We start from the raw sequence: 27,619 nt of genomic DNA on the forward strand, positions 1-27,619 counted from the left end.
AAAAATCTGGGGCAGTGATCTGCCTGCCCAACAAACTCATGAGAAATTTAACAGTGCTATCTCCTGGTCACAGTGATATGACACCTCCCTTAACACCTTTCAAACTCCCTTTTTGGTACAGTCTTGTATAGTTTCTTGCATACAAATAGACCATACCATGCTAACATGAGGGGTGACAAACCTGTATGTAATACTAGCTCTACAGTCACAATCAGGATTGGTAACAAAATTCACTGAAGAAGCAGAGTACACTCACTTCACATACAGGGATAAGGTACTGGCCATAATAAATTTTCAAGAATATACTAGAGTTTACGCTGTTGTAGGCTAACTAACAATGCTAATTTTTGAAATGGTCAATATAATTGGTTTGATAAGCAATGTAACAATCTGTATGGATTGGTCATATGACATTAAGCTATTCACCCCCACTTTCTTATCAACAAGTGGAAATTCAGCATTGATAACAATGGATTTGGGCCAGCCCATTGTAGTGAAAGGGTTGTACTATGTGAATATGCAAAGGAACTCAATGGCACACTCTATCATTTCATTTTTACTGATGACAAATGTACTGAGTCTCTTCTTGAACCACGAAGTCCTGGCAGTGTTGAGAAGTATTTTGATGGAACAAATGGCTAGCAAGCCCATGAAGACTAACTGAAAAGACACTTTATAAATCACTGATACAGATACAAAGCATAACATGAGTCTATTTTATCTCAATAGCACTGATCACAATTGTACATCTGTACTTAATATTTGTTGAGTGTATGACATCGTCTGTTGCTAATAGAAATCTTGTCAAATTTTACCACTTTGGGCCTGTGTTTACATTCACGGCTTATGGTTGGTGCCATTCCCATATGATTTCCGTAGCTTTCATTATAACAATCATGTAACAGAGCTTTGCGATTCGTGTGTGCTTAAACTTGAAAATGTTTTGTAAGACACTTTGAAAATTTGCAAACTATATGGAAGTGCTGAATTCAGCATTATGTGAACACAATCCTACTTAAAATGCATGGCTAATTTTCAATACCGACATAACATACAAAATGACTTGACGGAACTTGGAGGGAGTGTCATTCTTGTTTCACATCACTGTGACAAGAGACGGCAAAACCCCACAACATCAGCTTGAATGAACTCAACAAAGGAATGGAAAATTAGCATCAAACACTGAATAGATACATCAGCTTTTAATCAGAACACAACTGAAAGCTATGAACAAGTCACAAAAGGTTAACTGCAAAATGCATAGTTACCGTATCAAGTAAAAATCTACTATACATTCATGAAGTAACATAGTCTACAAACTACACACAGAAAAGCTCCAACAAACAGATTTTATGGGTAAAAAAACAACACGAACATAGAGTTGTGTCTTGTTCTGTCTGTTAAAGTTGTTTAAATTTCAGTTTTATAATAATTTAAAAAAAACAAGAAGAAAACTGATTCAAAAGTATAAGAAAAACACAAGTCAGAAAGAAGTTCCCGTAATAGACAAGAAATCAGAGAAAAAGATACGTATATTGAAGATCTGTGACAAAAGTTACTTTCCAATAAATATTTGCATAATCCTGTACCAGCTCTCTCATTTGCATACATGTTTGAATAAATTTGCATGTATTTGCATACCACGACAAAGACTAATTTTCATATTGCATGCAGGAGGTCAAGGAACTATTTCCTGGTCTTAAACTATTTGTTGATTTTCAATATAACTTGTTGCAATCTGAAAATTTTGAGAAACGCATGAGAACAAAATGGAAGGCATCAGTATAAAATAGTTTTTGTTAAGTTCACTTACTATCTTTTTGATAAGTGTAAGTACAAAGTAAGATGCACCATCTTTATTTTTCTCCTTGATATCAACTTTGTGGAAACAGATGGACAAGTTTTTGTAGAGTTGTCTTCAAAAATAATTCTCTTGGCAAAGAATTTTGACAACGTAACTCTCGACAAGTGTACCATCATAGCACCACATGGGTTCAACAACTCCCACACGGTATCAGACAGCAGCGTTAACACTCCCTTCTTTAAATAATAATTTCTGAATTTCTCCGTTATCATTTCCCTTCTTCAAAGTGCATGATCACTGAGGGCTCTTCAAATCTAGAAGTCAGTTTTGGTCAACACAAATAAAACATTTGTACAAACTCTCATGATTGGTCAGAACTCTCCTTTGTAAGATTAAAAACAGTACACATAACTTTACAAGAAATCCCTATAATAGTATATTGCTTTGCACAGATCATATTCTCATTAGTTTTGTTGGGTGCGACAACAAATGACAAACTGTGCATTGTTTTTGGAAAATCTCTAGTTTGTCAGCATGATTGGTCGTGTTTTTTCAAAGTGTATACTAGTATCTTCTGGAGGAAAACGTTTATACCATTTACATGTTTTGATTTGCATTTCTATGCTACCTGAAATATCGCTAGGACAAATTTCATGAATCAGTGGATTGTCTGGATCAACTTCTTCTCACAGCTTTCTACTATCACATTCTTTTCTGGTAAATAAATGTTAAAAATACCACTGAGGTAGACAAAACACTGTCAATCATGGACTTTTTGAAATACTTTTCCCCATAACTGAAATGTTGCAGTGTTGACTGGATGAAAATGAGCAGTATAATGTGAACACAGTCTAAGTGACGTTCACACACAAACTTTCAAGTGATAGCAATGAATCTACAATGAATTCAAACATTTAGAAACTTATATCTGAATGTTCAGATGTTTACCTGCTCTAACTATATCACTGCAAACACTGGCTTTGTGCAAAATATCATGTCAGTCTGGGAATTTGATATGTTTGCATACCATAGTCTTTGTTATTTCTTGACGTCATGTTGCCTCAGAGCTGACTAAATTCCCCTTGTCATCACCCTTTCACGTTGGATCACTTTTGAATGGCGTTTGACAGAAAAGAAGGTGAGACTAAAGATACACAGCCTAGCCTATACTGGAACAATTTTACAAACCAACATAATCCTAGGGGGTCCAGTTGCTTAACAAAGCTAGGGGAGACCCCCCCTTCAAGAGGAAGAATTAGCTAAGTGTCCTGCAAGTGCACTAGAAAGTAGGATGTTGATCCCCATATAATTGCAGTTCTCACTTTGTGTCAAAAATGCACACCAAAGCATCACAGTATATTTGCAATCAAAATCTCTCGAACAGAATATTTTAGTGGCTTTTACAAAACTATCTTCTATAAATGGATCTCTTTATATTAGCTTTCTAAGATACTCTAATATAGAACTTCAAATAAAATTATCCTTTGTCTTGTCAACTTACATTATTTCACATTCATATTCCTGCTACTTTTGGAAAGGTAGAAAACAAGATTGCACTCAAGGAATTAGATGTGGATTACTGCTCACCACTCTGCAGAAAGGATGAGCTGTCTGGAAATTTCCAAAACAGCTCAAGACAAGTTTGCATAGCTAGTTCCTGACAATTTAAGCCAAAATGAGAAATTTTGTTTAATCTTTGTTCTTGTCATTTTCACACTTTTTTCTCAGTCAAGTGTTTAATGATTGAAAAAAAACTTGAAGTTTGATTTTTGTTCTACAGAAATTTCAGTTTCAAGATCAATTTTTGAGCCCTGAGTGAAATTGTGAGTCACTCCATCTTTCTGTGTACTTCCTCTTGAACAGAATATTTGAAACTTGGATGTTTTGCATGATGCATGATCATGTATCAGACATACCGCTAGTGGGGAAACTACCTTAATCTGTCAATGTGAACATTCCTGCTTTCTTGAACAATGCTTAAGTCTTCTCACTTTTAATAAGAACAGTCACATGAAAAACTCACAAGCCATGGACTTGTTTTCGTCTAACAAATGTCAAATAAGGATTTTACAGCTGGCATGCTCTGATTGGCTGATAGTAAGGCACAATATGCAAGTCTTCATTCAGTCCCCTTAGGCTGGTGAATTTTTCATATCCATACTGAAAGTGAGACCACCGTGGCTGGAATAGTTCAATAAAACATCTGTATAAAAATAAGACTGGCTTATAATGCTGTGCTTCTGTCTTCACCAGACTAAAGGGCCCTTTGCTAGCGGACTGTACTCTCTGTCTTTATCTCTCACATCGGATGACTTGACAAGGAAAGTCAGTGATTTGTCTGTGAGGATCTTTGCAAACCTAGTCTGGCAAGGGCCTCTGTTCTGTCTCTCATACCCGTGAAGGGTTCCAGAGTCCTTTTGTGCCCTGCTACAGTCCCAACACGCCCTCTCCCTTGCATCATCCGTGCATTCCTGCTTAAGTTTTCTGCCGTGATGATGACGTCATCACTCTCTTGTTGCTGTTGCTGCTGTTGTGACCTCCTTTGATATTGGTGGCTCACTTTGATAAGCCCTGGCATATTGTTTGTCCTTTGATAAGGAAGTGGATTCTGTTTCTCCAGTAATTTGTCAGGTGAGGCAATGTCTCTGTTGTAGATGCCTGCTGTGATTGGATTGCATGGCATAGACTTGTGATTGGGGAGTTAATTCTGGTGGGCCCTGCCCTGAAGGCTGGCTGTGATCAGGTCTTCTCATCTGAAGGGGTGCCTGTATATCAGCTTCTACAAGTCTCTGGTAGTAACCTAATTTTTCAGCAGGTGGAAGACCTGCTTCTTTTTCAGGGTTTCTCTTCTGGAGTATAGAAGTCATGACTGGAAAAGTTCCATAGTTTCCTGCGGAATGTGACGAAGAGGATGCAGAATGTGCTGGCATTCCTCGAGAGTTGTGCACAATATCCTGATTTTGAGCGGGATCTCTTGATGATGGATATGACGGATGAGAAGAGGATCCACTGCTGTTATCTCTTGAGGAACTACTGTTGTGACTATGCAATGATGATGATGAACTATGGTGGCCTTGAACGTACGTATCAACATTGGACGATGCATAGCCTGAATCGGGGGATGAATTTGCTCCGATGGTGTGAACTCCCACATTGGAAGGCATCTGATCTAATGCATAGTGCCCATCTGGAGACATACCTCTCCTTGGGCGACCTCTGTTCTTCTTATCAACGACATTCTCAAAAGGTTCTAACGTATGTCCTCTCATTCTTGAAACAAAACAAGAGGATTTCATGTCCTGAGGTTCATTGCTCGTGAGTGGTGCATGTCACTGCGTCCGCGGACCCCATCATGGCTCAGTGACTTATTTGAATGTGAGTTCATTTCTGTCTGGTTGTCCAACCATAGATGCTGCTCACTTGGACTGACAGTCCACGACTTGCCGATGACCAGGCTTGCAAGTCCTTCTTTCGAGTCAACACTTGTATTAGAGTAGTCTGCAGGTTGATCACTTGGCTCTGGAGTGAATTTCCTTTTCTTCATTGGAACTGTAAGATCTACAGGTCCCTGGCCCTCCTCTGTCTCAGCAGAACGCTTCTTAGACAGATGTGTATACATATGGTCATCCCTTTGGATCTTCTCAACTGAATGCCTCTGCTTTGAATCAGTAGTTGGCAGCTCTTTGGACAAGGATGGAGGAGGTGTGGATACATGATCTACTCTTCCTAAGTAGGGAACACAATCATCAGCTTTAGGGTGGAACAACGTTGTATTGCTGTTGGACAGGGCTTGTGTCTTTCCTGAAGACAGAGAACTTGAATGAGCCCCTCTTCCCAAGGAATCAGTTGCTGGGATTTGAAACTCTGCGCTACTTGTGTTAGTGTTGCTGTTCAGCTCCTCTGCTTTCAGAACATTGGCAGCCATGTGCAGGGGGAAGTGGGATAGTACAGAGAGTTTGTGAGGGTCCAATGTGGCATGCGCCGGTTTGTCTGGTGTGGCAATCATGCTTCTTGTAGTACTGTCAGACATTGGTGTTTCACTCCTACTTGAGCTGCCACAGGAAGACCTACGTTGCCGTGCAAATTTTTTGTGCTCGATTTGTAAGTGCATTTCATCCAGGCTCTTTTATTGCAGAGAAAGTCACAGCGTCCAACTAGGCATCGAAGCAGGGTAATAGTTTCTCCCATATCCTCACTGTCCATGTGAAGACGCACACACCCAGGTAATGGCAAGGAGTCATCCTCTTCAGCAACTTCCCGTAGTCTCATTTCAAAATCATAGTACTCTCTCCCTGATTGGTCGGCTGCACTTGTGGTGGTTGTGGAGATCACAGACTGACTTCCCCCATGCAGCATTGTATCCTCTCCTCGAGGTTGCGCATTGGGCGGTGCCATATTGCCGGTATCACAGAATGCGTTACTGCCAGGAGAACCCCTATCCCTTACAGCGGAACCTTTGGTGTGCATTTGGATTTCTTCTTTTCCATGTTCTACGTTAGAACTCTCACAAACTGCCTCTGCATCATCATAATCTTCGACCTGTTTCCGGAAATCTTTGCTTGGGACTATTGCGCTTTTTCTCTTTCAACTCATCCTCCTTTGTACACTTGCTTCCTTATCACAATTGGAATTCTTTGAAGTTTCTGTTTTCTTGGTTGACATAGAGGCATACGGCTCAATGAGGTTCCCACTGGCTCTTCTTGAAGCTGCTGCCTGGTATCTTGTACACACCCTTCCTTCTGACACTTCACTGGATACTGGACTTCTGCTTCTGCCCCTGCTTTTGGTCTTTTTTGCATATTGAGATGGTGGTGGTGGCGGTGGTGGTGTAGGAGCAGACTTCTCAGTATCTCCCTTGTTACTGACAGAGATGTTGGAATCTACCGGTACCTCTTTCATTGATTCTGTTGGAGTTTGCCTTGACTCTTCAGCTGATGCTGCAGGCTTCAGAAACTCATCCTCATCTGTGGGCTGCCTTGACAGATCAAGAGCGTCCTCATCATCTAACTTGCCATTTTCAAGCTCCCCTGAATCAATAATCGTCTCAACACTAGTTTCAGAATCTGTTCGCTTCTCAGATAATAGCTCCCTCACAGTTTTTATCTTGCTCTTTCTCATCCTTTCTGCCAATAGTCTTCTGCGTTTTGCTTCCCGTCTGATACGATATGGTTCTTTGTATGGCTCCTTTTCATCTTCTGGCAATGCCTGCCATTTTGCCACGATGCATTTTTTCAGAGACCCCTTAGGCTTCCCTTTAAACTTCTCACTTAATCTCTTGGACCATCGTTTATAGAATCTATAGAATGGTGACCTCATGGACATTGATACATCTGTGGTGTCATATGATTGTGCAGGCTTTTCTTTTGGCAGCTTATCTGGTTTTCCTTCCTTATATCCTGGGCCATTGATGGCTTGATCTGATGTTTCACCTCGACTTTCAGCATGCACATCCTTATTGGAACACGACTCCACCAGGGAACCATCAGCTATCCTTTTCTCACGTCTCTCTAAAGCCTCTTTCACGTACTTGTCCTGATTAGCAGAGTCAAGTGCTTTCCAGTGCTTCCCTACTATCTTCATCAGTTCAATGTGGGGCATTCCTGGATTTGCCTTGCGGATATTGGGATATGCATCCTTGGAAAATATATTATACCCTGTACTGTAAGCTCTGGCAAGCTTTGTCTTTTTTGGACGCTTTCCTAGAGGATTCTGTTGCATATCATTTGTAACCCTGATTCCCCCTTTGATAGATGTCTTCTTTGGCCTGAGTGGTCCACCTGAAGCTTTCCTGTTGTAAACAAGTTGTTCTTCTCGTGACAGACTGGCCCATTTGTCGTGAATCAACTGATAAACCTCTAATCTACTCTTATTCGGGTGGACTTTGCTTGTTAACTTATACCACTCCTTCACAAACAGGGCATACCCAAAGGCTTTCTTCTTCTTCTTCACTTTGCCGGCGTCTTTGTTCTCTTGAGTTGAGGACTCTGTTCCTGCATTGGTTCTAATCTCTTGGTTCCGATCTGTATCATTTGTCTCCTCTTCTCCTCCCCTTCCTTGACATCCATGTAAGCCAGCTGCCGACCATACTTCTTCATCTGCCTCTTCAACATGGATTCCCTGGCACGGACATGAAAGGTCTCCTGTTCCTCTTTAGTCAACGACTGCCATTTCTCATTAATGATCTTCATGAGGTCCTTTTTGCTGCTGTCTGGGTATTGCTCCTTCAACTGACCATGCATATCTGCTACAAGCATATTAAACCCTCGTCTGCAGTGTTTCCCTCTTTGGTCATTGTTAGGTTTCACCTTGGGCACCCTGATATTCAGAATCGATGGTGTTACAACCTGTGACCGTGTCCTCTGGTCATTCTTCACTGGTCGTCCGACACTTCTACGAGGGGCAGGTTTATGGAAGTTTTTCTTGATCTTCTCTCTGGCTTTGAGATGATACTGCATCTGTTCCTCAGAGTCTAGTTTCTTCCATTTCAAGTGGATCATTCTCCTGATTTCATTGATAGTTTTGCCGGGAAACTTTCTCTTGAATGAGCTGTATTTCTCTCTCAGGAATAAAGGATAGCCGTTTGTAAACTTTATTCGTCTATTGTGTTCAAAATCTAATACTTCATCTGCATCTGCATCATAGGTTTGTTCTTCTGCTTGGGCTGGTTGCATCTCCTGTGGTTGCTCAACATCAGTTCTTTTCTCTTCAGTTTCTGTACTCTCAGGGACTTTGCTTTCAGGGAGTTTAGTTTTCCCTTCAGCTGCAACTGCCTTTGGCTCTGACTCCGTGGCTTGTGGTGAGGGCTCTGTTGCATTCAGACATTCAGACAGGGCCTCCTGTAGAAAAGGAGAACCCTGGTTGGTCCACAGCTGGAGAGGTTTCTTAAAGAAGTACCACTCATCTGATGGTACCTGCTTGGAGCCCTGTCTTTGCCCAGTCTTCACGCCACACTTCCAGAACTCCCTACCCTCCTCGTATCTACATCTGTATACACACACATCATCTTCTGGGATTTCAGTACATCGGCCTTTGAAAAAATTAAACAAAATTGTAAATGTTATTTTCTCACTGTTAAGTGGTATAGAGAAGTCATGTAAGTAATTGAGGTTTCAGCAACTTTTTATAACAAGGGAGATTAGTCAGAGCATGACATAAAACAGGTGTTGACAGAGGTCAAGTAATGAATCAGAAGGCAAAATTTTACCAATTTTTAGGAATTTTTCTGTAATTTTTTATAATTTTGGACCAAATGGACATCACATTTCATTGGCTAGAGTTTTTTCTCAAAATTTTTGGCAAAAATCTGAGAAAAATTGACTGAGGTTCATTATAAACAAGGGGGACAAAAATAGACTTTGGCACTCAAAGGGTTAATGATGAAATGATAAGTGAAACGGTGTTCACTTGGCTCTTGCTACACCTTGTAATGATCAACTGACAATAAAACTGTACACAAAATATCTATTGAACTGTAACATCTCAGCCTGTGGTTCTTATCTTTTGCAGTTCTTTCAAACTTACAAAGTTGAACAATGACAAACCACTGTATTTTATAAATATTTACAGCACATGTCCACTGACTGAACGAAAATAAACTATCTTGCTGACTGTGGGTAAAATCAAATCAAAATCTTACCTCGTATGTAGTCTGAAATATGAAGTACAGCACATTTTCCGATCACATCTGACATTTGACGAATAATGGAATGGCCCTGGAATACTTCTTTTTCATAAAATACTGTTGTGGGCAAATGTTTGGTGTCCTCTGCATACAAGAATACTGGCCCCTGAAACCACGGAATACCCCTACGGATAAAAGACAGATTTTCTGTCAATATTTGTGACATCTTTTCACAATATTTGGGCTGATGTGCAGCGTCTTGGAAGCTGTTATCCAACTGGGTGGCTGAATCTTACCATTATAATTGAATAATACAAATAGACTCCCTAAGTTGCTGTGAATAGTGACAATCAACCAATCAGATATAACATTCTGAGCTATCTGCACATCAGCAGCAATATTCATGTGAAAGGAATCAATGAAGCATCAGTTGCTGGACGTGCTGGCCGATGGAAACTTTGTAGTTCACCTATGGCAGTTGTATTATATTTCAGTTCATAACAATGTATATTTGGCAACAGCAGCTGTACAAGGCCTTAATTTTGTCAACTAATGTTGTTTTCAGTAACATGCAAACCTAAGTTCTGGGAAATGACATTGTCAAGATACAGTGATTTCTAGATTAAACACACCAATTAACCCTTTCACCACCATGGTTTGTCCCAAATCCATTGTTTTCTATGGTAAAGTTGGACCTGTATACAGGGAACTGGGGTGAAAGGGTTAAATCTTCTTAAATCTTTGACCCCATTTCCCAGTTAAAAAGCCCAAGCACCGTATTTAAAAGGATGGATTCAATCAATTTCTTGTCATCCAGAGGTTTTAGACATACTCACTCTTTGTCTTCCCAGAGTACATCTATCTTTGCAATGCCTGGTTTGTTACGGCCATCAGGATGTAAGTAGACACAGTCACCAATCTTATAACAGCCAGTCTCAGTCACATACTGCTCAAAGGACGGACTACCATCTTCTCTCACACACCTCTCGTTGGTTCTCATGTTGATCAGTGGTACTGTCTGGAAAGCAATGTCACCAAATTAATGAAATGATTCTATGAAATTGAAAGTCCATATCAAATGCAACATGACCAAACTTGAGAAAAGTTTTGAGAGCTGATTAAAACAAATGAAGTCAGGCACACCTTGTCGTGAGAATTTTCTTACACATCCATGCCTTCTTGTATATTTTCAATGATGGCAGAGAATTGTTAAGAACTTTGTCACTAAATTACACACAGACGATAAAAAAGAACATACAAGCTCAATTACTTTGTCACTTTTCATGTTTTCTTTTAGCTAAAGCTACATTCTGTCATGACAGACCGATTACAAAATCTACTCATTTGTCTTCAAAGCTCCACTTTGAAAATGTCTGCAAGTTTTGTACACGTCTTTGTATAAGATTGCAATTGTTTACAATTGTAAAGTTTAATAATTCACGGTATTACACTCACCATATTACTATAATCAACATCTATGTCCGAAGTGGAGTCTGGAGAGCCTCCAGCTCTGACAGCCTTCTCCATGGCTTTCTCCATCTTAAGATCTGACTGGAGGTGACCATTGATGTATCGTAGAGCTGGGGAGTCCAGTACTTGGCCCCACTCACACACCTGCTCCCTTGATAGGATGTAGTACTCCTGAAGTCGTACTGATGCATAATAAATCTACAAGACAATTCAAGCATGGGTGTGTGATTGTTAGATGATGTCATGTGACCTCATGTGGTGGTATCATGTCACCAACATGAGCCAATCAGATGATCACATGAAAAGTATTGGTCATGTGACGTCCATTGCATTCTTATTTGTGGCAGCTACCTTTGCCTCCCAAATATCATCAACATTATCATTAAACAGGATGAATTAAGCGGTGTGTTAAAGAGGGCTGTCAAACTCCTATACCCATTACATTCCTTGTGTAAAAATTCTGCAGCATCATTTTGCACATTGAAATTCATACAACCTGTGCACGTGAAAGGATTCAAAGCACAGATTCATCTGACAGCACAGGTACAATTAACATCATCTCATTAACACACACTGCTTGTACTCTCTCTTCTGAATTCTCTGCTCCTTTATGTCCCTCTGAGCCGTGAAACATGATTTACAACTCTGATTGCAAAGAATCCCTAACCTTTAACACTCTAATCACTATGGTTTTGCTCAAGCCTGCTGTTCAAACTGGGGAGTGTTGATCTATATACAACAACATATGATGACAAAAGTACGAGTACATCCCTATATCTAAATCAACATCAACAGACAGCCACTTGAAATATTACAATAGGGTTGAACCCTTTCAGCTCAATTTCCCTCTCTACAGATCCATCTTTACCATAGAAAACAATAACATTGGTTCAAACCACAGCGGTGAAAAGGTTCAAGATCTCACCTCTTGATTATCTTTGGCTAGATGTCTAATTTTCTCAAATATTGAAAATAAATCTTTCTGCATTTGGTCGAGTCTCTGGTAACACCCAGTGTAGAGTTTATTGGAAACTGTACTGAAGTCAATGAGAAGCCTGAAAATAAGAGACAGTCATTTGAGATGATTAACGCCAACGACAAAAGATTCAATTTTTTATCAATATCTTGGAATGTCAGGATATCAATGAATCCGCTGTAAATAGGTATATTCTGACTCTTCTTTATGTCCATGATAAAAGTCAAAAGTATGTGATTGATAACGGCAGAGATATATCTGTCATCAGCTATACATTACAAGTACATATATTGCCTTGTTGAGTCATTGAATAGTGATGTATAGACACATTAACACTGCATTTGTCATCTAGTTGACTCTTGTACATGCACATTTGTGTTCCATATTTCATCTCAATGAGTTGATGACTGAAAATAATGTTCACACTGACAGGCCATGAAGTACTTGTATATTTCATCTTAACGACTCACTGACTTTCCATCATGTACACACAGACTAGCCATGAGGAATTACAATTGCCTGTCTAGGAAACGGAATTCTTAAACTTTGATCAGGGTTTTCATGGAGGCTTACTGTGACTTAATTGTGTCATCTGATCTTTTACAAAGTTTAATATCGTTGAACATCTGTTTTCTGCCTATAATGTCTCCACACATATTACAAATTCAAGTTAAAAATGACAACCAATAGTTAAATGTAAGGTTTCAAAAATATTCATTTATATATATAGATTATTGATGGGCACTGAAAACATGACAGATTATTTTAAAATGGAATGAGTGGGCAATAGTTTTGACCCAAAATTTCAGTTATACATGAATAAACGACCTGTGGCTGGAACTTTTAATAATTTTTTTCCCTGTGTTTATTTTGTATGTCAATTACAAACTCTAATTCTACTCCTAAAAGCAAGTTGAAATTCCACCTATTTAGCTTGCTAGCATAGCATCTCACTGTTATTTTTTACATTGAAATTTTACTCCAGACCAGAATTCACTTGTCAACAATAACAATGCAGTCTAAACATGTACAGGCTGAATTGATAAGCTGAACACTGTGTATCTCAACATACTTTGGATAGTAGAACTAGAAACTGTAGTTGACATGAAACACCATTTTTAACACATGAAAAAATAATCAAAAGTTACAGCTGCTGATCCTTTAAAAATACAGTACATTCAATGTCTTTCATCTTGCCACTTGTAAACCCCTTGGGGGAATGAGCAGTAGTATTTAGTCCTTGAACACAAAATTATATTTGTAGACATAATTACTTGCAGTAATGCTTGCTTTGTGATGCTCTTTTCTATATTTCTTTTCTGGTAAAACTGATAATACTTACATCTCCTCTGAGCATTCTCTTTCTAAAAAGTTTACTAGGGCAGTCAAAAGGTATTTGCCAGACTCGTCTTGGAAGTTGAGGATATTGGTGTAAATTGTTTTGAGTATTTCCTGCACACACTGTTGTACGTCGGGCACTTCAACTCGATTGTGATCCAGGTCGATCAGCTCTGTCTGGGCTTGGAGCAGTACACAGTGTAGAGTCAAAGCATCCTGTAGGGATTGATGATGGATGTAAGATATGGTATTCAATACACACTGAAAATCAAGTCTTTGACATACAAAAGTCACACTCAGGCTAGAATGTGCCTCAGAGATAGCTATTCAGACTCTAAAACTTTCACAAAGCTTTTCCAGCAGATGCGCAGCTGGCCCAGAAGGTTATACATGATTGGTCAATTTTCACTAATCACAGCAACTTAAGTAGTCTACTGTGTGTGATTCAATGATAATGGTAAGATTCAGCCAACAAATCAGATAACAGCTTCTGAGATGCTGCAGATTAGCCTAGCTTTTTTGTCTACCAGGTGTGGGGCTTTATTTTAAAGCTTGTATAGTAACATAAGTTTTCTCCAGCTTATATTTGTGAAAGTCATAAAAATCACTTTTCCCAATAGAGTTAACACAGGCATGGCAACCATTTTGAACTTCAAGTGTCAGTAAATATTGCACAATTTTGCTTCCGTAGTTCCAAATTTTGCACTGAGACCTCTGATTTTAGTTCTTGATTTCAAAAGAGAATGAATGAGAAGTGAGAGAATGATCCTTACGGACTGTTTTAAGCAAAAGTTTAAGGCTTTCAATTTCAAGACACGCCCTATCTTGTTGTTCAGAATTTTTGATATCATTGAGAAATATCCATGTTGTTTGGCAGTAATGTTTGTTGATTGGTCAGAAGTTGAATGTGAGGACGCCAAATTCAATGTTAGAATTTCTAGGACTCCTCAATATGATAAGGGTGTAAAATGAATGTCTGCGTATCAGAAATTTTGGGAGGATTCAACGTGAATGTAGACTTACACATATATGCATATGTAACACTGATCACTGAAGGCTTAAACTTGATATTTTTATATGACTATCATACCATCGCTGAACTGTAAGGTGTGCTTTCAACATAGTGATGTTTTCTAAATATATTTCAATGCAAATCTCTTGAAATTCTGAGATATGGTAGGTCCAATGTCACTAGATGACAAACTCCACATATCAACATTGCAACAAGTTTGTGAACACATTTGATGACTCACAAAACTTCACTTACCTTATAAATTTGTGTGTAAGGTTTGAAAACTTTGACAGTGTTGTTGAAAAGCAGTAAAAGATCTTCTATCATTTCCTCCACTGAGTTGTACTGTTCTTTTTGCATCTTTATAATGATTCCACTGAAATCTATGGGCCTATTCACTAGCTTGTGGTACTCTGGGTTCTCCTATGGGCAAACAGTGTAAATTGAAAGGGTAGTGACACTAAGTTGACATCATTTTGGATACAAACATAGTTTCAAATTCTTTTGCTAGAGGTAGAATTCACCAGATAGATATTTGGGAACAGATATTTGGGAACATATATTTTTACTTAATTTTTACAATAATTTTCCAATCTACCACTTGTATAGGCTCATTTTCAAGCTCTTTGAGTACATAACATTTTCATCTTCTTATTTTTCTGAAAATCAGAAATTTCATTTTTTCTCCGATAGAGTTATCACAGGGCTGGCAGCCATTTTGAATTGAAAATTTGGTAAATTCAAGGTAATTTGTTTATAATCTGGTACAAAAACTTGCAAGGTGACTCTTGTTATTCTTGATTTTCAAAAAGAATGGTTGAAAGTTTCATTAAGGAAAGTTTGAGCAGATGTTTAAGTCTTTCACTTTCAAGGCATATATGTAATATTATGAGGTCATTACAAGTTTGAATATAAAGATGCATAAAGGTTTATTCATAGAATGTCTGTAGCACCAGACTGTTTGATTGGACTTTTTTGAAATACCCTCAGTGACAATCAATGCTTAGTTACTGTACATGAAGCTGACTGAATTCCCATGTGAAGTTACAATAACTTTCATATCGTTCTTCAGCTTTTATGGACCAACTTAAATTTCTTGGTCTACTCCCTGAAGCATGGTGAAATACTCAGTATTCAGCTTGAAAATGCAGAATGCAAATGCTTAGATAGCACCATCACTGTGGAGAATTAGATGACATCACAAGACCTATTTGTCAACCATGTGTTGTAACATCTATTTTGAAACAGCTGTACATTGGGAATTTGAATGTGGAAATAATGAAGAAAATGTCAAAAGTCACATTTACAGGGCTTTTAAAAAACCTATGACTTTTTTGTTCACAGAATAAAGAATGCTCACAAAAAAGATTACTGAGAGAAAGTAGCAATTTAACGAATACTATTCCTAAATGAAGAAAATTCTGAGAAATTACATCGTCACATTTCCTATTAGTCTAAAGACATCCCAGTTATCATCAGATCATCACAACTATTTTACTACAGAATATGTTCCATTTAGAAGAAATTACTTTAAAGTGCACCACTGCATATCGATTCAATTGGATGATACAGGACAAGATATCAATGCATGATTACAGATCAGCTATTACATATTTGAAAGAGCAATTTGATGACATAAATATCAGTGCTTGTAGATATATTACATGTAATTTGGAGACACAGTATCTCATTCTCAGTATTAGTTGCTGTTATCAGTGGAAATCAAACCAAGCTACAATACAATGACATCATGTCTATAAGGCTTTATATAAATAAGCAAACGTAATCATAATGCCTTGCATGGAGCTTTCTTTCCACAAATGAATCCTTTTTACCTCAACAGGCACTCAGAAAATGTCTGGGATTTTGATTGAATTTAACTCTTACTTGTTAGATTTCTACATAATGGTATCTTTGATACAGAAATGTAATCTTAATTTTCAAAAATAGATTGCTCTGTGTAGTATTATTTTTCTGTTCACAGTACTGAAAAATCAACAAGCACAGAGAGACAGTAAGATGAAGACAGCAGTGCCGACTGAACACAGAGCAAAGCAAAGCTATCTTCAATTTTTGCATACATACTTTCTGGGTGGGTGATTTCTGCAAGGATTCTGACAGCTGCCTTCCATTCTCATCTTTGTATGACTGTATCCTCTGAAACAGATGAACAAGTTTCCATTTCTCCTCAGGGGGTGTCACTCCCTGTGGTCTCGGCATCTTGTACCATGTGACTCCTCCCTCACTCTGCAAGACAAGATGGGATATTAACATTTGTTAGTCCCCCTGTAAATGGGTCAAACAGAAATAGTCCCTTTATCATGAAAGAAGTAAACAATGATAGTCCCTGTATCATGAAAGAGGTAAAAAATGATAAAAATAACAAGCAATGTTGGATATACGATCTTGATACATTTAACCATGGTTTCAGTAAAATAAGATTTCAACACAACTTGTGCCAGGTCCCAGCACTATTGTACTTCAACACATTGTTTGTGTATGATAACAGCAATGACATTCTCTTGTCAAGTAAGTACGTAAATGCTTGAGAATACTTGCAGGGATTCCAAGCAAGAATACTTGGCAATTTCTATTTTTATAATTATTATTATGGAAGTGCCACTTAATGATTATTTGAACAAGAATAGAATGTACAAGGCTGATATTTTTTGCAATAATACATGCGGTACATGAAGCCCAAGGTTGACAGTAATTCCCTTCATAATGTCAACATGGTTCACAGTTTTAAGTCGCCCAGGCTTCAGAACAAGTCTTTCACAGCACAAATGAACTGCACTCATTGAGTAATATCGGTATCATACAATGTATGTCACATAAGATATGGATTTCAGTGTGGCCATTATGGGAATAGTTGTTGATGACATCTTTACACTAAAGATACCATTCACTAATGGGCCGTATTCACTACGCATGTATTCACTTAGCATAACATAAAACTCAAGCATTCAAGGTGTAATGAACCTTCTGCAATCATGTTGGTTTAGACATAGACGCTAGGTTTAGATTGCAAATACAGGCTGGTGATAAACACTAACTTGTTCTTCTGTTAATAATATAACTGCTGCTTCAATAGTATTAGAATTCTCTTTTACTTGGCAAATTTCTTGGATCAATGTTGACTAGTTCAAAACAGCAGGTAAATAATATCAAATTATTGCATTGCTGAATAACATTCCTCTACTGGCACAAAATATCTGACACAAGTGTTCTGTAGAATGGAAGGCAGCACTGCCTATAAAAACATTTCACACACATTTGCCAGATTCTTTAGGTCTCGTTTCTTTCAAATCCACAAACAATAAACGCCATTGAACCAGTATGTAATAACTATAAAGAAGTACGTATGTGAGTTTATCAGAACTGGCATCATTCTCTACTTTTCCTGAAACAACAAAACCTCCCTGTGAATTTGTAGTCACTACAGTTAAAGCAGATGCAGCTGAAAATATTATCAATCTAGAAAAAACATTGCTTCATTTTTTTTATTGTTTGCTATAATGCAATGGCACTCAAAACTATTGAATAAAAGGTCTTGCCTACTCCACATTTTTAAAAGACTTTTTATCAAGACTACAATTGATCAAAAAGCTCATGCTTGGCTGTGGTTGGCTAAATCGGAGAAAGATCATACAAGGTCAAAGGACATCACCTTGGTAACAACTGACTTCTGAATTGTCTAATGGGAAGCATGCTAGGGGGTGTAGCTCAACTCAATATCACATGATCACATGAGCAGTGAAAACTACATGCTATCTATGAACTGACGGACCAACACTTGGAACAATTGACTTGTCATCAAACATGCAGCTACTGAATGTACGCCCTCTACTTTGGATTGCAAAAGCTTTGGTTTACTATGACTTTAACAAAACATTGACATGCAACGTTACAAGGTACCATCTTTAACAATCACTGGCTTTCTGAGTTGTCCGTAAGCATGCCACATAGATAATCTTGACAATATCTTACTTGGTAATATTGAAAACTCTGTCTGAACTGCCAATCAATTTCAAAGGCTTGTAGCTGTAACTTTTGATGATTTTCTTTCATTTTTTTGTTTCCAATGTTAACTACAGTTTCTTGTTCTACTCCCCAGAGCTTAAGATACCCAGTATTCAGCTTGTCAACTCAGTCTGTATGTGTACTCAGCCTGTAGACTGCATTGTTATTTTTTACAAGAGATTTCTGGTCGAGACTAGAATTCAAATGTAAACAATATCAGTGCATTTACACATTGAAACTGTTGAAAAGCTTACAGTGTAATAGTGAGTAATTCAACATGTTGCGGGGAGTAGAACAAGAACTTGCAATTGACATACAAAACAAAAAGGTGATAAAAATTATCAGAAGTTAGAGCTACTTGCTCTTCAAAGGGATTCCATCCCTAAAAATTTTTGTTCATCTGCCAGTCCAAATTTGCACCAAGCATAAGTTATTCATGCATGATTGCAAACATTTCCATTTGGCAGTTTAGAACTTGGGAGTTTTTATACTGAATAAATTATGCATGATTCAAGCTATGATCAAAGTCCTCCGCAGGATACTATAAACCAGCCCATGACATGCATACAGAAAATCATACAACTCAAAGAGTCAGTAATTTTGGTGCCTTACCATTGCTTGTTCTCTGGCCCCTACGGTTAGTAAATGATCCTCTACCTCCTGTTTTGTGAAAACACAAGTATGCTTTTGTAAGTAGATCTGTTTTCATGTACAGACTTTGTAAGCTGTGACCATCAACTGGCTAGGCAACTACTAACTCTTTCATCTCAAATCCACAAGCAAAATTTGTGATGATGTTAGAGTTATCAATGAGAAAAATAACAATATCTAAAAGTGCCGCATCCCTCAAAATTTACCATAGAATTAGTTTATACGGACGATTAATGGAGGGAGGTGTATAATAATAGGGTTATACACAAAATACGGCCCTGTATGGACTCGGGCTCAGTGAGTGACATATTGGACGAGCCGAAGGCGAGTCCAATACCTAACTCATTGAGCCCAAGTCCATAGGTGCCGTATTTTGTGAATAACCCTATAGTACTGCACAAAGCCTAGTCAGTAAATGGTAGTACTGCACAAAGCCTAGTCAGTAAATGGTAGTACTGCACAAAGCCTAGTCAGTAAATGGTATTACTACACCAAAGCCTAGTCAGTAAATGGTAGAATTGCACCAAAGCCTAGTCAGTAAATGGTAGTACTGCACCAAAGCCTAGTCAGTAAATGGTAGAATTGCACCAAAGCCTAGTCAGTAAATGGTAGAATTGCACCAAAGCCTAGTCAGTAAATGGTAGAATTGCACCAAAGCCTAGTCAGTAAATGGTAGAATTGCACCAAAGCCTAGTCAGTAAATGGTAGAATTGCACCAAAGCCTAGTCAGTAAATGGTAGAATTGCACCAAAGCCTAGTCAGTAAATGGTAGTACTGCACCAAAGCCTAGTCAGTAAATGGTAGTACTGCACAAAGCCTAGTCAGTAAATGGTAGTACTGCACCAAAGCCTAGTCAGTAAATGGTAGTATTGCACCAAAGCCTAGTCAGTAAATGGTAGTATTGCACCAAAGCCTAGTCAGTAAATGGTAGTACTGCACCAAAGCCTAGTCAGTAAATGGTAGTATTGAACAAAAGCCTAGTCAGTAAATGGTAGTACTGCACCAAAGCCTAGTCAGTAAATGGTAGAATTGCACAAAAGCCTAGTCAGTAAATGGTAGTACTGCACCAAAGCCTAGTCAGTAAATGGTAGTACTGCACCAAAGCCTAGTCAGTAAATGGTAGTACTGCACCAAAGCCTAGTCAGTAAATGGTAGTACTGCACCAAAGCCTAGTCAGTAAATGGTAGTACTGCACCAAAGCCTAGTCAGTAAATGGTAGTACTGCACCAAAGCCTAGTCAGTAAATGGTAGTATTGCACCAAAGCCTAGTCAGTAAATGGTAGAATTGCACCAAAGCCTAGTCAGTAAATGGTAGTACTGCACAAAGCCTAGTCAGTAAATGGTAGTACTGCACCAAAGCCTAGTCAGTAAATGGTAGTATTGCACCAAAGCCTAGTCAGTAAATGGTAGTACTGCACCAAAGCCTAGTCAGTAAATGGTAGTATTGCACCAAAGCCTAGTCAGTAAATGGTAGAATTGCACCAAAGCCTAGTCAGTAAATGGTAGAATTGCACCAAAGCCTAGTCAGTAAATGGTAGTACTGCACCAAAGCCTAGTCAGTAAATGGTAGTACTGCACAAAGCCTAGTCAGTAAATGGTAGAATTGCACCAAAGCCTAGTCAGTAAATGGTAGTACTGCACCAAAGCCTAGTCAGTAAATGGTAGTACTGCACCAAAGCCTAGTCAGTAAATGGTAGTATTGCACAAAAGCCTAGTCAGTAAATGGTAGTACTGCACCAAAGCCTAGTCAGTAAATGGTAGTACTGCACCAAAGCCTAGTCAGTAAATGGTAGAATTGCACAAAAGCCTAGTCAGTAAATGGTAGTACTGCACCAAAGCCTAGTCAGTAAATGGTAGTACTGCACCAAAGCCTAGTCAGTAAATGGTAGTACTGCACAAAAGCCTAGGTGTATTTTCACTTACTTGGCATGTTAAGTTCAAGGTTAAGTCACTAAAAATTCATGTTTACAGCATTTATGTTTTCAGGAGAATCTAAATGTTGTAGTCCTTACTAAAATGCCACTACATGTAATATGACAGGTTACATCAAACTGGTTCTTAACCAACTTGACCTTATTGTGACATACCGGTATGAACTTGGCAGGATAAGTGTTAACCTCACTTCATTATGAACACTGAAGAGAGTACATTTAAGACCAAAGATGGTGGAGAATAATATCAAAAGTAATGTCACCAACACACTATTTATCTGTTTATCACAAAAATAATCAGCTTTTCAATTGGTATGAAAACAGTCTTGGTTATAAATAGAAAGCAAACACAAATGTACTGAAGTGGAAGTCTTCAATACAGCTGACAGTTTGAGTGAAATCTAGTTTGTACAAATTTAGCGGCAGTAAGAGCTCTTGAAAATTTCAACTGAACAACAACAATATGGTAATGACAGCATCATGGAAAGTGGGTTTGATTGGGTATTATTGAATGGGTTTGTCTTTAATGAGTTCACCTCACTTGTACTTTACTGAGAACTTTGATAATCTGATCTAGAAACTCACTGCTTCACATTCATGAATGCTATCACCATTATGAAAAATAATATCTTATTCATAATGCTCATAGTACATCAACTGCTCTGTGCTATTGTAAAAATTGCACGAAAAAATTAATATTTGCAAAACACTATAAATGCAAACACATATATTGGCTTTACACTGTACCCAACAATATTTTCAAAATTCCAGCAGTAGAGGGCGCTGTTGTTAGTATAGGCATGTACTGTTTGAATTTTGGATACAAAAGTACATTGCTTTCAACTCCAGTGTAAACACATTAACTGAAAATCTATTCATTTGTCATCTAGCGATAATAACATGTTGCTACAAAAGTGGCAGATGGACAGAAGATTATTACAGAGCTGAAAAGCTTCACTACTGCTGGCAAAATCACCTCATCTGTACCCTGGTGCAACACTTTGATGTAAAAGCTGTCACATACTCAACATTCCACTGAAAGACAGTGGATGAATTTGTAGCTTAGTGTAATATGTTGTTTTATACTCTGTATCACCAGTTCATGGTCACATGGGTATGTTACAGCATAAACAGTCAATTCTAGAGTAGAATTATTGATGACCTGGACGCGGCTGAAGATGCATTGTACAAATGACTCCTTACATACAAAATTTCCTACGACTGAGGGGAGTAAATTTGAAATCTCCAAGATTACAGCAATTGCTACCCATCTCTTTAATTCACAACATTCATTACAATATTGCAACTGGAAGAGAGGTTATTGCCTAATGCAACATCGGCAATGCCCATGCATTAGTTACACAAATAATATTGCGATCTTATCGCAATCTCTACAGTGGTGCGTCACTTTAAATGAAGACTCATGACTCACCACTCAGGGCCCAAATCAAATGCTGCCACTGAAAGCATTTCAGTGAATTAATACCCCAGGTAGCTATAACTTGCCTCAGCTATATAACCACACGTACCCTGATGTAACCTGTCACGTCTTCTAATACACTGACATCACTTTACACAAAAGTATTGTATTACAATAAATCTTTGATAGACTTCCCAAACGCATTGGCAGAGGTTTTATATTACCTAGTTTTCATATTAAAAATACATATGCAAATTTTTAAGATGACACGCTGCAATAACAGGCTAGATGAGATCCATTCCTGTTTAGACATTAAGTGTTGCTGCCTAAGGGTAAATGAGTTTGAACCCCTCTCAAATAAAGAACTTGCAATCTAGACAAGTCTCTAGCTTTAATATGACCAAGGATTTGAAAGTCGTTTCAATGAGAGACTGGGAAGATAAATGGCGGATATTCAACCACTATGCAAGTTTCTATACATTCACAAAGAATGGTTCTCCTACAACATCCCAGACTCCATTCTCACGACCAGCAAGAGATCACATCAACAGCAACAAGACATTACATCTTTACTCATTCCTCTGTTTAAATTGTGGTCTACTAAAACCCATCATATATACATATAAATAATGTGGATTGACCCAAGAAGTTTCTGTTTAATTTTTTGCTTCGTAAGTAGTTAATGCAACTCAGAATGCAGTCATTAATTTAAAAATATTACCATGAATTCTTCAAAAATACTTCAGTTAATTCGAAAAGCCAGGCTAGAACATAATGCAATCATTATCAGAGGACACATTGTCATAACTCATTATGATCAATTTTTTACATTTATTCATGCATTTTCCCACTTTTATTAGAGTATTTGAAATTTGCTTTTTATTCTCTGGCCATTGAAACTTTCACAACATAATACAGGCATGTCATAAGCAAGTGTTATGACCAAGACAATGAAATGCCAGTATATGAAATATGTGTCTGTTCAGTGGCTGAGTGATGCCTCATTCTTGGCTCAATGTCCAATTACGGCACGACTTTGATATCATTTGCTTCTTTGAAATGAAAGAGCAAAGCCTGGAGGCTGTATCATGAGATTTTGTTTGATGCGCCTTGGTGAGTTGTTACTTGTACATGTACTTTTACATTGTACATGTCAACATGGAGGAGTCACTCTGAGAAAGTACGACATCAGATCACGTCTCAACATCTCTCAAGTAAATCCACTGATAAATAAATGATAATTATTCCAAACAATATGATCACATACGTCACTCTATGTCAATATTTACCGTATAACAACGCTTAGGTGCTAATCTTCTTGATTATAACCATTTCAAAATTTCAAAGACATCCATCATTTTTCTAAATCATCACTAAATCATGAACATTTTGCAAAGGTTTATGGATACTTGACTCACTGGTATTGTTACTGAGAATGTAAAGTACTGTGGATTATTGCAGAGGAGATGACTCTGCAATACGGACACGCACGATTCATCAAATCTATTATATGGTTCTGTTTGCTTGTGTATATACATGTATACTCAGCATATGGTATGCAATAAAAAATGCTTTCATGCATACCATTGTAAGTCTATGAAGCTGCCTTGGCTGCGGTCACCAGTTTCAGTACAGCCACCATTTTGAATTTTTTTGAAATTTTGACCACTTCCCTTTAAAATGAAAGATTAATGCAAAAGGCAAATTTCTTCCCAATACATGTAGCCTGTCCATCCCAAAACCCCTGTCAATAGGTCAATAATCACCAGTGATAACAATAGGTTTGGGCCAAACCATGGTGGTGAAAGGGTTAAAACAATCCATACTTTGCATGTAAGTGACTGTCTATGACCAATGTATCACAGATATGTTGGCTAAAACTCATGTATGTATCATGTATGGTTTGATACTAATACCAGGTAAGCTTATTCATCATGCTGGCCATACACGACATTAGGGTCTATTTTAAAAACTCAATTTAATCTAAGTATAAACTGGATAATTCTTTGATTAACATTCTATTTTTATAAGTCTTTGTTACATGTATCCCTGGGTGGTGCACACATTGTGTTACATTTTTAATTACAAATGAAGCCAGTCCTATTCTTGTAAACATTTATTTTGAAAATGTCCATTTACAATTAACTATTATCTATCTCCTGACAGTGAAAATAATTATTAGAAATAGCAGACACTGTTTACAGGAAAAGCGGCCCATATAACCATAGTTGCTGGTCCAATTTCTTAAATATGTCTGTTTAGTAGGCGCGACTGTATTACATCTAATTAAGTCATATTTTCAGTTGTTTGCGCACTTTTTCATTAAAAGTTATCTAAATTTATCTTTTAATAGTCATTTTTTATAATTTACAGTATTTAGTTCAGGGAAGGCCCATCTGTGGTATATGTCTAATACAGATATTAAAAGTTGCAGTGGTGCAGCACAGTAACGCAAAAGAGACATACGTAGTACTAGGGATAGTTCTGTAAAATAGTCATACATATGATAGGAAACACATAACATAAAATTGCAACATCCTATAAAAACACACCTTGAACACATACATAAACACTCTGATATAATTACCGTACTGGCGCCAACTTGACAATAATCCCTCTACCGTTGGCAGAAAAATGCAGCTACATACACAAGGAGACAATTGCAACTTTTGGTCCTTGACATACAAAGCACAGTCTTAAGTGGACTGCATTCGTGTCAGAGTAATTTTAAATGTGGGTTTCATCTATTGAGATACCTAAAACATCACAAAAACATAATATTTTGATTATCAAAATTTAATAAGTAGGAACATCATTAGAAACGTTTCCTAGGAAGCTCCAATTAACTTGAGTGAAATTAATTCTACGCATGACTGAATCAAAACTCAATATTTCCGTCGCATATTAGACTGAACCAGTTGAGAGATATTTTGAACATCATATTAAACATTGTCTGATATTGGGATGAGATATATGTTATTTTCGATTGGCAGATTAAGACCACCATCTACAAATAATTAATATATATATATATATATATATATATATATATATATATATATATATATATATATATATATATATATATATAACGTGAAATATGAATGAAATATTTCTAGGTGGTTATGCAGGTGTTAATCAGAAATAACTGCAGTCAGAAATTTAAAGGGACTGTCTTTGAAATAAATGCAGGCATTTGAACACAAGATGTTGTAAGTCCATTTCTGTATAAAATGCCTGGCAAACAGGAATAATATATGAGCATATATCACTTAGCAAAACATATTAATGATGCAAAGAATACGTGATCATAAATTTAGTGAAGACATCTGGTGATTGCTTGAAATTAGTAATTGTTCTCCCTCACTGATCACACTCTAATACATTCATCAATTTTTACAAGGAATTGCCATGGCAACCATTAACTCCAGAAGACACGTTTCAATTCAATCCTGGGGATAATAACTTCAACAATCACATCGGAAATTACATTTAAATGAAGGAGAGTATATCTGGGGATTATTAAGACATATATTATTGACTAAACAACAATTACAGTGGTAATCAATCATATATCACTTCCCTGTCTTTTCAAGAAATAATGGCGTCCTCTTCCATCCCATGCATCATTAATTCAATGATAACACAGTATCTATCCAATGACAGAATATTGCTTTTTGATATTTTCAATATTAATGCAATTTTCCATTGTTTGTTTTGATTCTTACATGCATTAAATGTCCTATTCATAATGAATACACCATATATCATTTATTGGACAAAAGTTTACTTCAGAAAACCCGATTTCCAAGAAAAACATGATGCACAATTTACCTAAGAAGAATACTCCCTAACAATGTGTGATTTCTCTTTAATATCAGACAAACCACCATATCACTATGTTGTGCCATTCACAGCAATTAGAAAATGCAAAGCATTCCAAGGTTTCAGTGTTATTTTCTGAATACTGCTTGAACAGCAATGAGGCAAGAATTGACAGGCTCATTTTTACAACATATAACTCATCGTTGAAGGTCAATTTTACCTCATTTCTTTTACATCTTAAGGTAATGCTAACATTTACTTCTGGCACAGATATTCAGACTCTCAAACTTTTACAATACTCTTTTCAGCTACCATTTCTGGGGCTCATTTTGAAGATTATGGGGTAAAAAAATTCACATTGATTCATTGAACACAGGGATGGTGGCCATTTTGAATTTTAAGTGCCAGTAGATATTATGTCATTTGTTTCTCCAAATAAAAATTGTGCATGGTGACCCCGAATTTAAATTCTTGCTGTCAAAAGGGAACGGTTTACAGTTTCCATACGGAAAGTTTGAGCAGTTGGATTCTTTCAATTTCCAGGCGGGTACTGCCTTAACAATTTTTTTTCTTTACAAACTACAGTACCTGTTGGCTATACAGTTGTGTACTGTACCTTTCAAACCTAGCCTGCCAACAATACTGAGAGTAATATGAGATGAGTTTCCAGCTATGGCTGATTCCTAGAACCCTGGTGGCAAACAAGGAAGTAAACGGCCCAAGGCTTGGGCAATTATTGTTGTAAATAGTTCAAAAGGTTGATCCTTTCCTAACGTTGGAGTGCAAACATAAATATGTCTGCTCAAAGTAGATCAAAATGTGTATGGCAGCTGATTATGATAATTAAAACTGGTTCCAAAAAAAAAATTAATGATATATACTTTTTTCAAAATTGATCCAAGAAAGACATACAGAATTTGGCTGCACTGAACAAAATGTAGAAAACAAAAGTTTCTCAATGCATTGTAAAATGGAACATACAAACAAAGGCCCTATATTTTGACAAACCACAATTCAAGACCAGGTTTCTGCAATCGTGAAGAGAGAGAGAAACAAAAACAAGTCCACAAATAGCTTTACACTCCACTTAAAAATGCATGCAACCATTTTTAAATCAAGGTAAAGATTGCAACAATACAGGTGTATAAGTGTTTTTCCGGGAAACACGTCTGGAACAAGTACAACCAAGAGATTATTAGAAAAGAAGGATTGATAGACCTTCACTCAATTAAATTACTCAAAAGAATTTCATGTGATATATATATTTCAATAATGAAAATGCTTCTATTTTTGTATCAACAGATGTATGTACCATTAGCTCAAACAATTCTGTTTGATCTGCGGTGTGCATTTGCAAGAGGGTTCCCTGAAATTTCCCATATCATTTTTCACATGGTACAATCTCTGCATCTATATGTACAAAGCGGCTGGTATAGGTTGGTGATTTCAAGAAACACACACACACGGAAATATCCCAATACTTTTGTGTGTTTGAAAAGAGCACCACATGCAGAAAAAGGAACTAGAAAGTCTTGGAGAGACATGCTA

The 27,619-nt window shown here is 37.4% G+C and overlaps 2 protein-coding genes across 15 annotated transcripts in view; both read right to left on the reverse strand.

Annotated features, from left to right (window-relative positions):
- Positions 1-608: 608 nt before the first annotated feature.
- Positions 609-27,619, reverse strand: part of LOC139129962 (protein polybromo-1-like) — a 104,703-nt gene continuing 77,692 nt past the window's right edge. For 7 of the 14 annotated variants that reach the window (XM_070695751.1, XM_070695764.1, XM_070695735.1 and 4 more), the window contains 8 exons: positions 16,307-16,468; positions 14,477-14,644; positions 13,214-13,425; positions 11,821-11,950; positions 10,881-11,093; positions 10,262-10,443; positions 9,441-9,610; positions 7,750-8,831 (listed from right to left, as the gene is read on the reverse strand). In XM_070695751.1, coding sequence (XP_070551852.1) covers positions 7,750-8,831; positions 9,441-9,610; positions 10,262-10,443; positions 10,881-11,093; positions 11,821-11,950; positions 13,214-13,425; positions 14,477-14,644; positions 16,307-16,441 — 2,292 coding nt within the window. In that variant the 5' untranslated portion in view covers positions 16,442-16,468. Of the gene's footprint in view, positions 8,832-9,440; positions 9,611-10,261; positions 10,444-10,880; positions 11,094-11,820; positions 11,951-13,213; positions 13,426-14,476; positions 14,645-16,306; positions 16,469-18,856; positions 18,905-24,833; positions 24,979-27,619 lie in introns of those variants that run through there. The other 7 variants (XM_070695688.1, XM_070695694.1, XM_070695707.1 and 4 more) reach the window with 3 other exon arrangements.
- Positions 6,389-7,522, reverse strand: LOC139142815 (uncharacterized). Its single transcript, XM_070712982.1, has one exon. The coding sequence runs from the start codon at positions 7,520-7,522 to the stop codon at positions 6,389-6,391; it is 1,134 nt and encodes a 377-aa protein (XP_070569083.1).

The sequence above is a fragment of the Ptychodera flava genome, chromosome 1 (assembly GCF_041260155.1).
Source record: "Ptychodera flava strain L36383 chromosome 1, AS_Pfla_20210202, whole genome shotgun sequence".
Lineage (NCBI taxonomy): Eukaryota > Metazoa > Hemichordata > Enteropneusta > Ptychoderidae > Ptychodera > Ptychodera flava.

What these genes read in the sequence shown, in the direction of transcription:
- LOC139142815 (XM_070712982.1), bottom strand. Translation starts at nt 7,522, where the DNA reads ATGCAACAGAATCCTCTAGGAAAGCGTCCAAAAAAGACAAAGCTTGCC.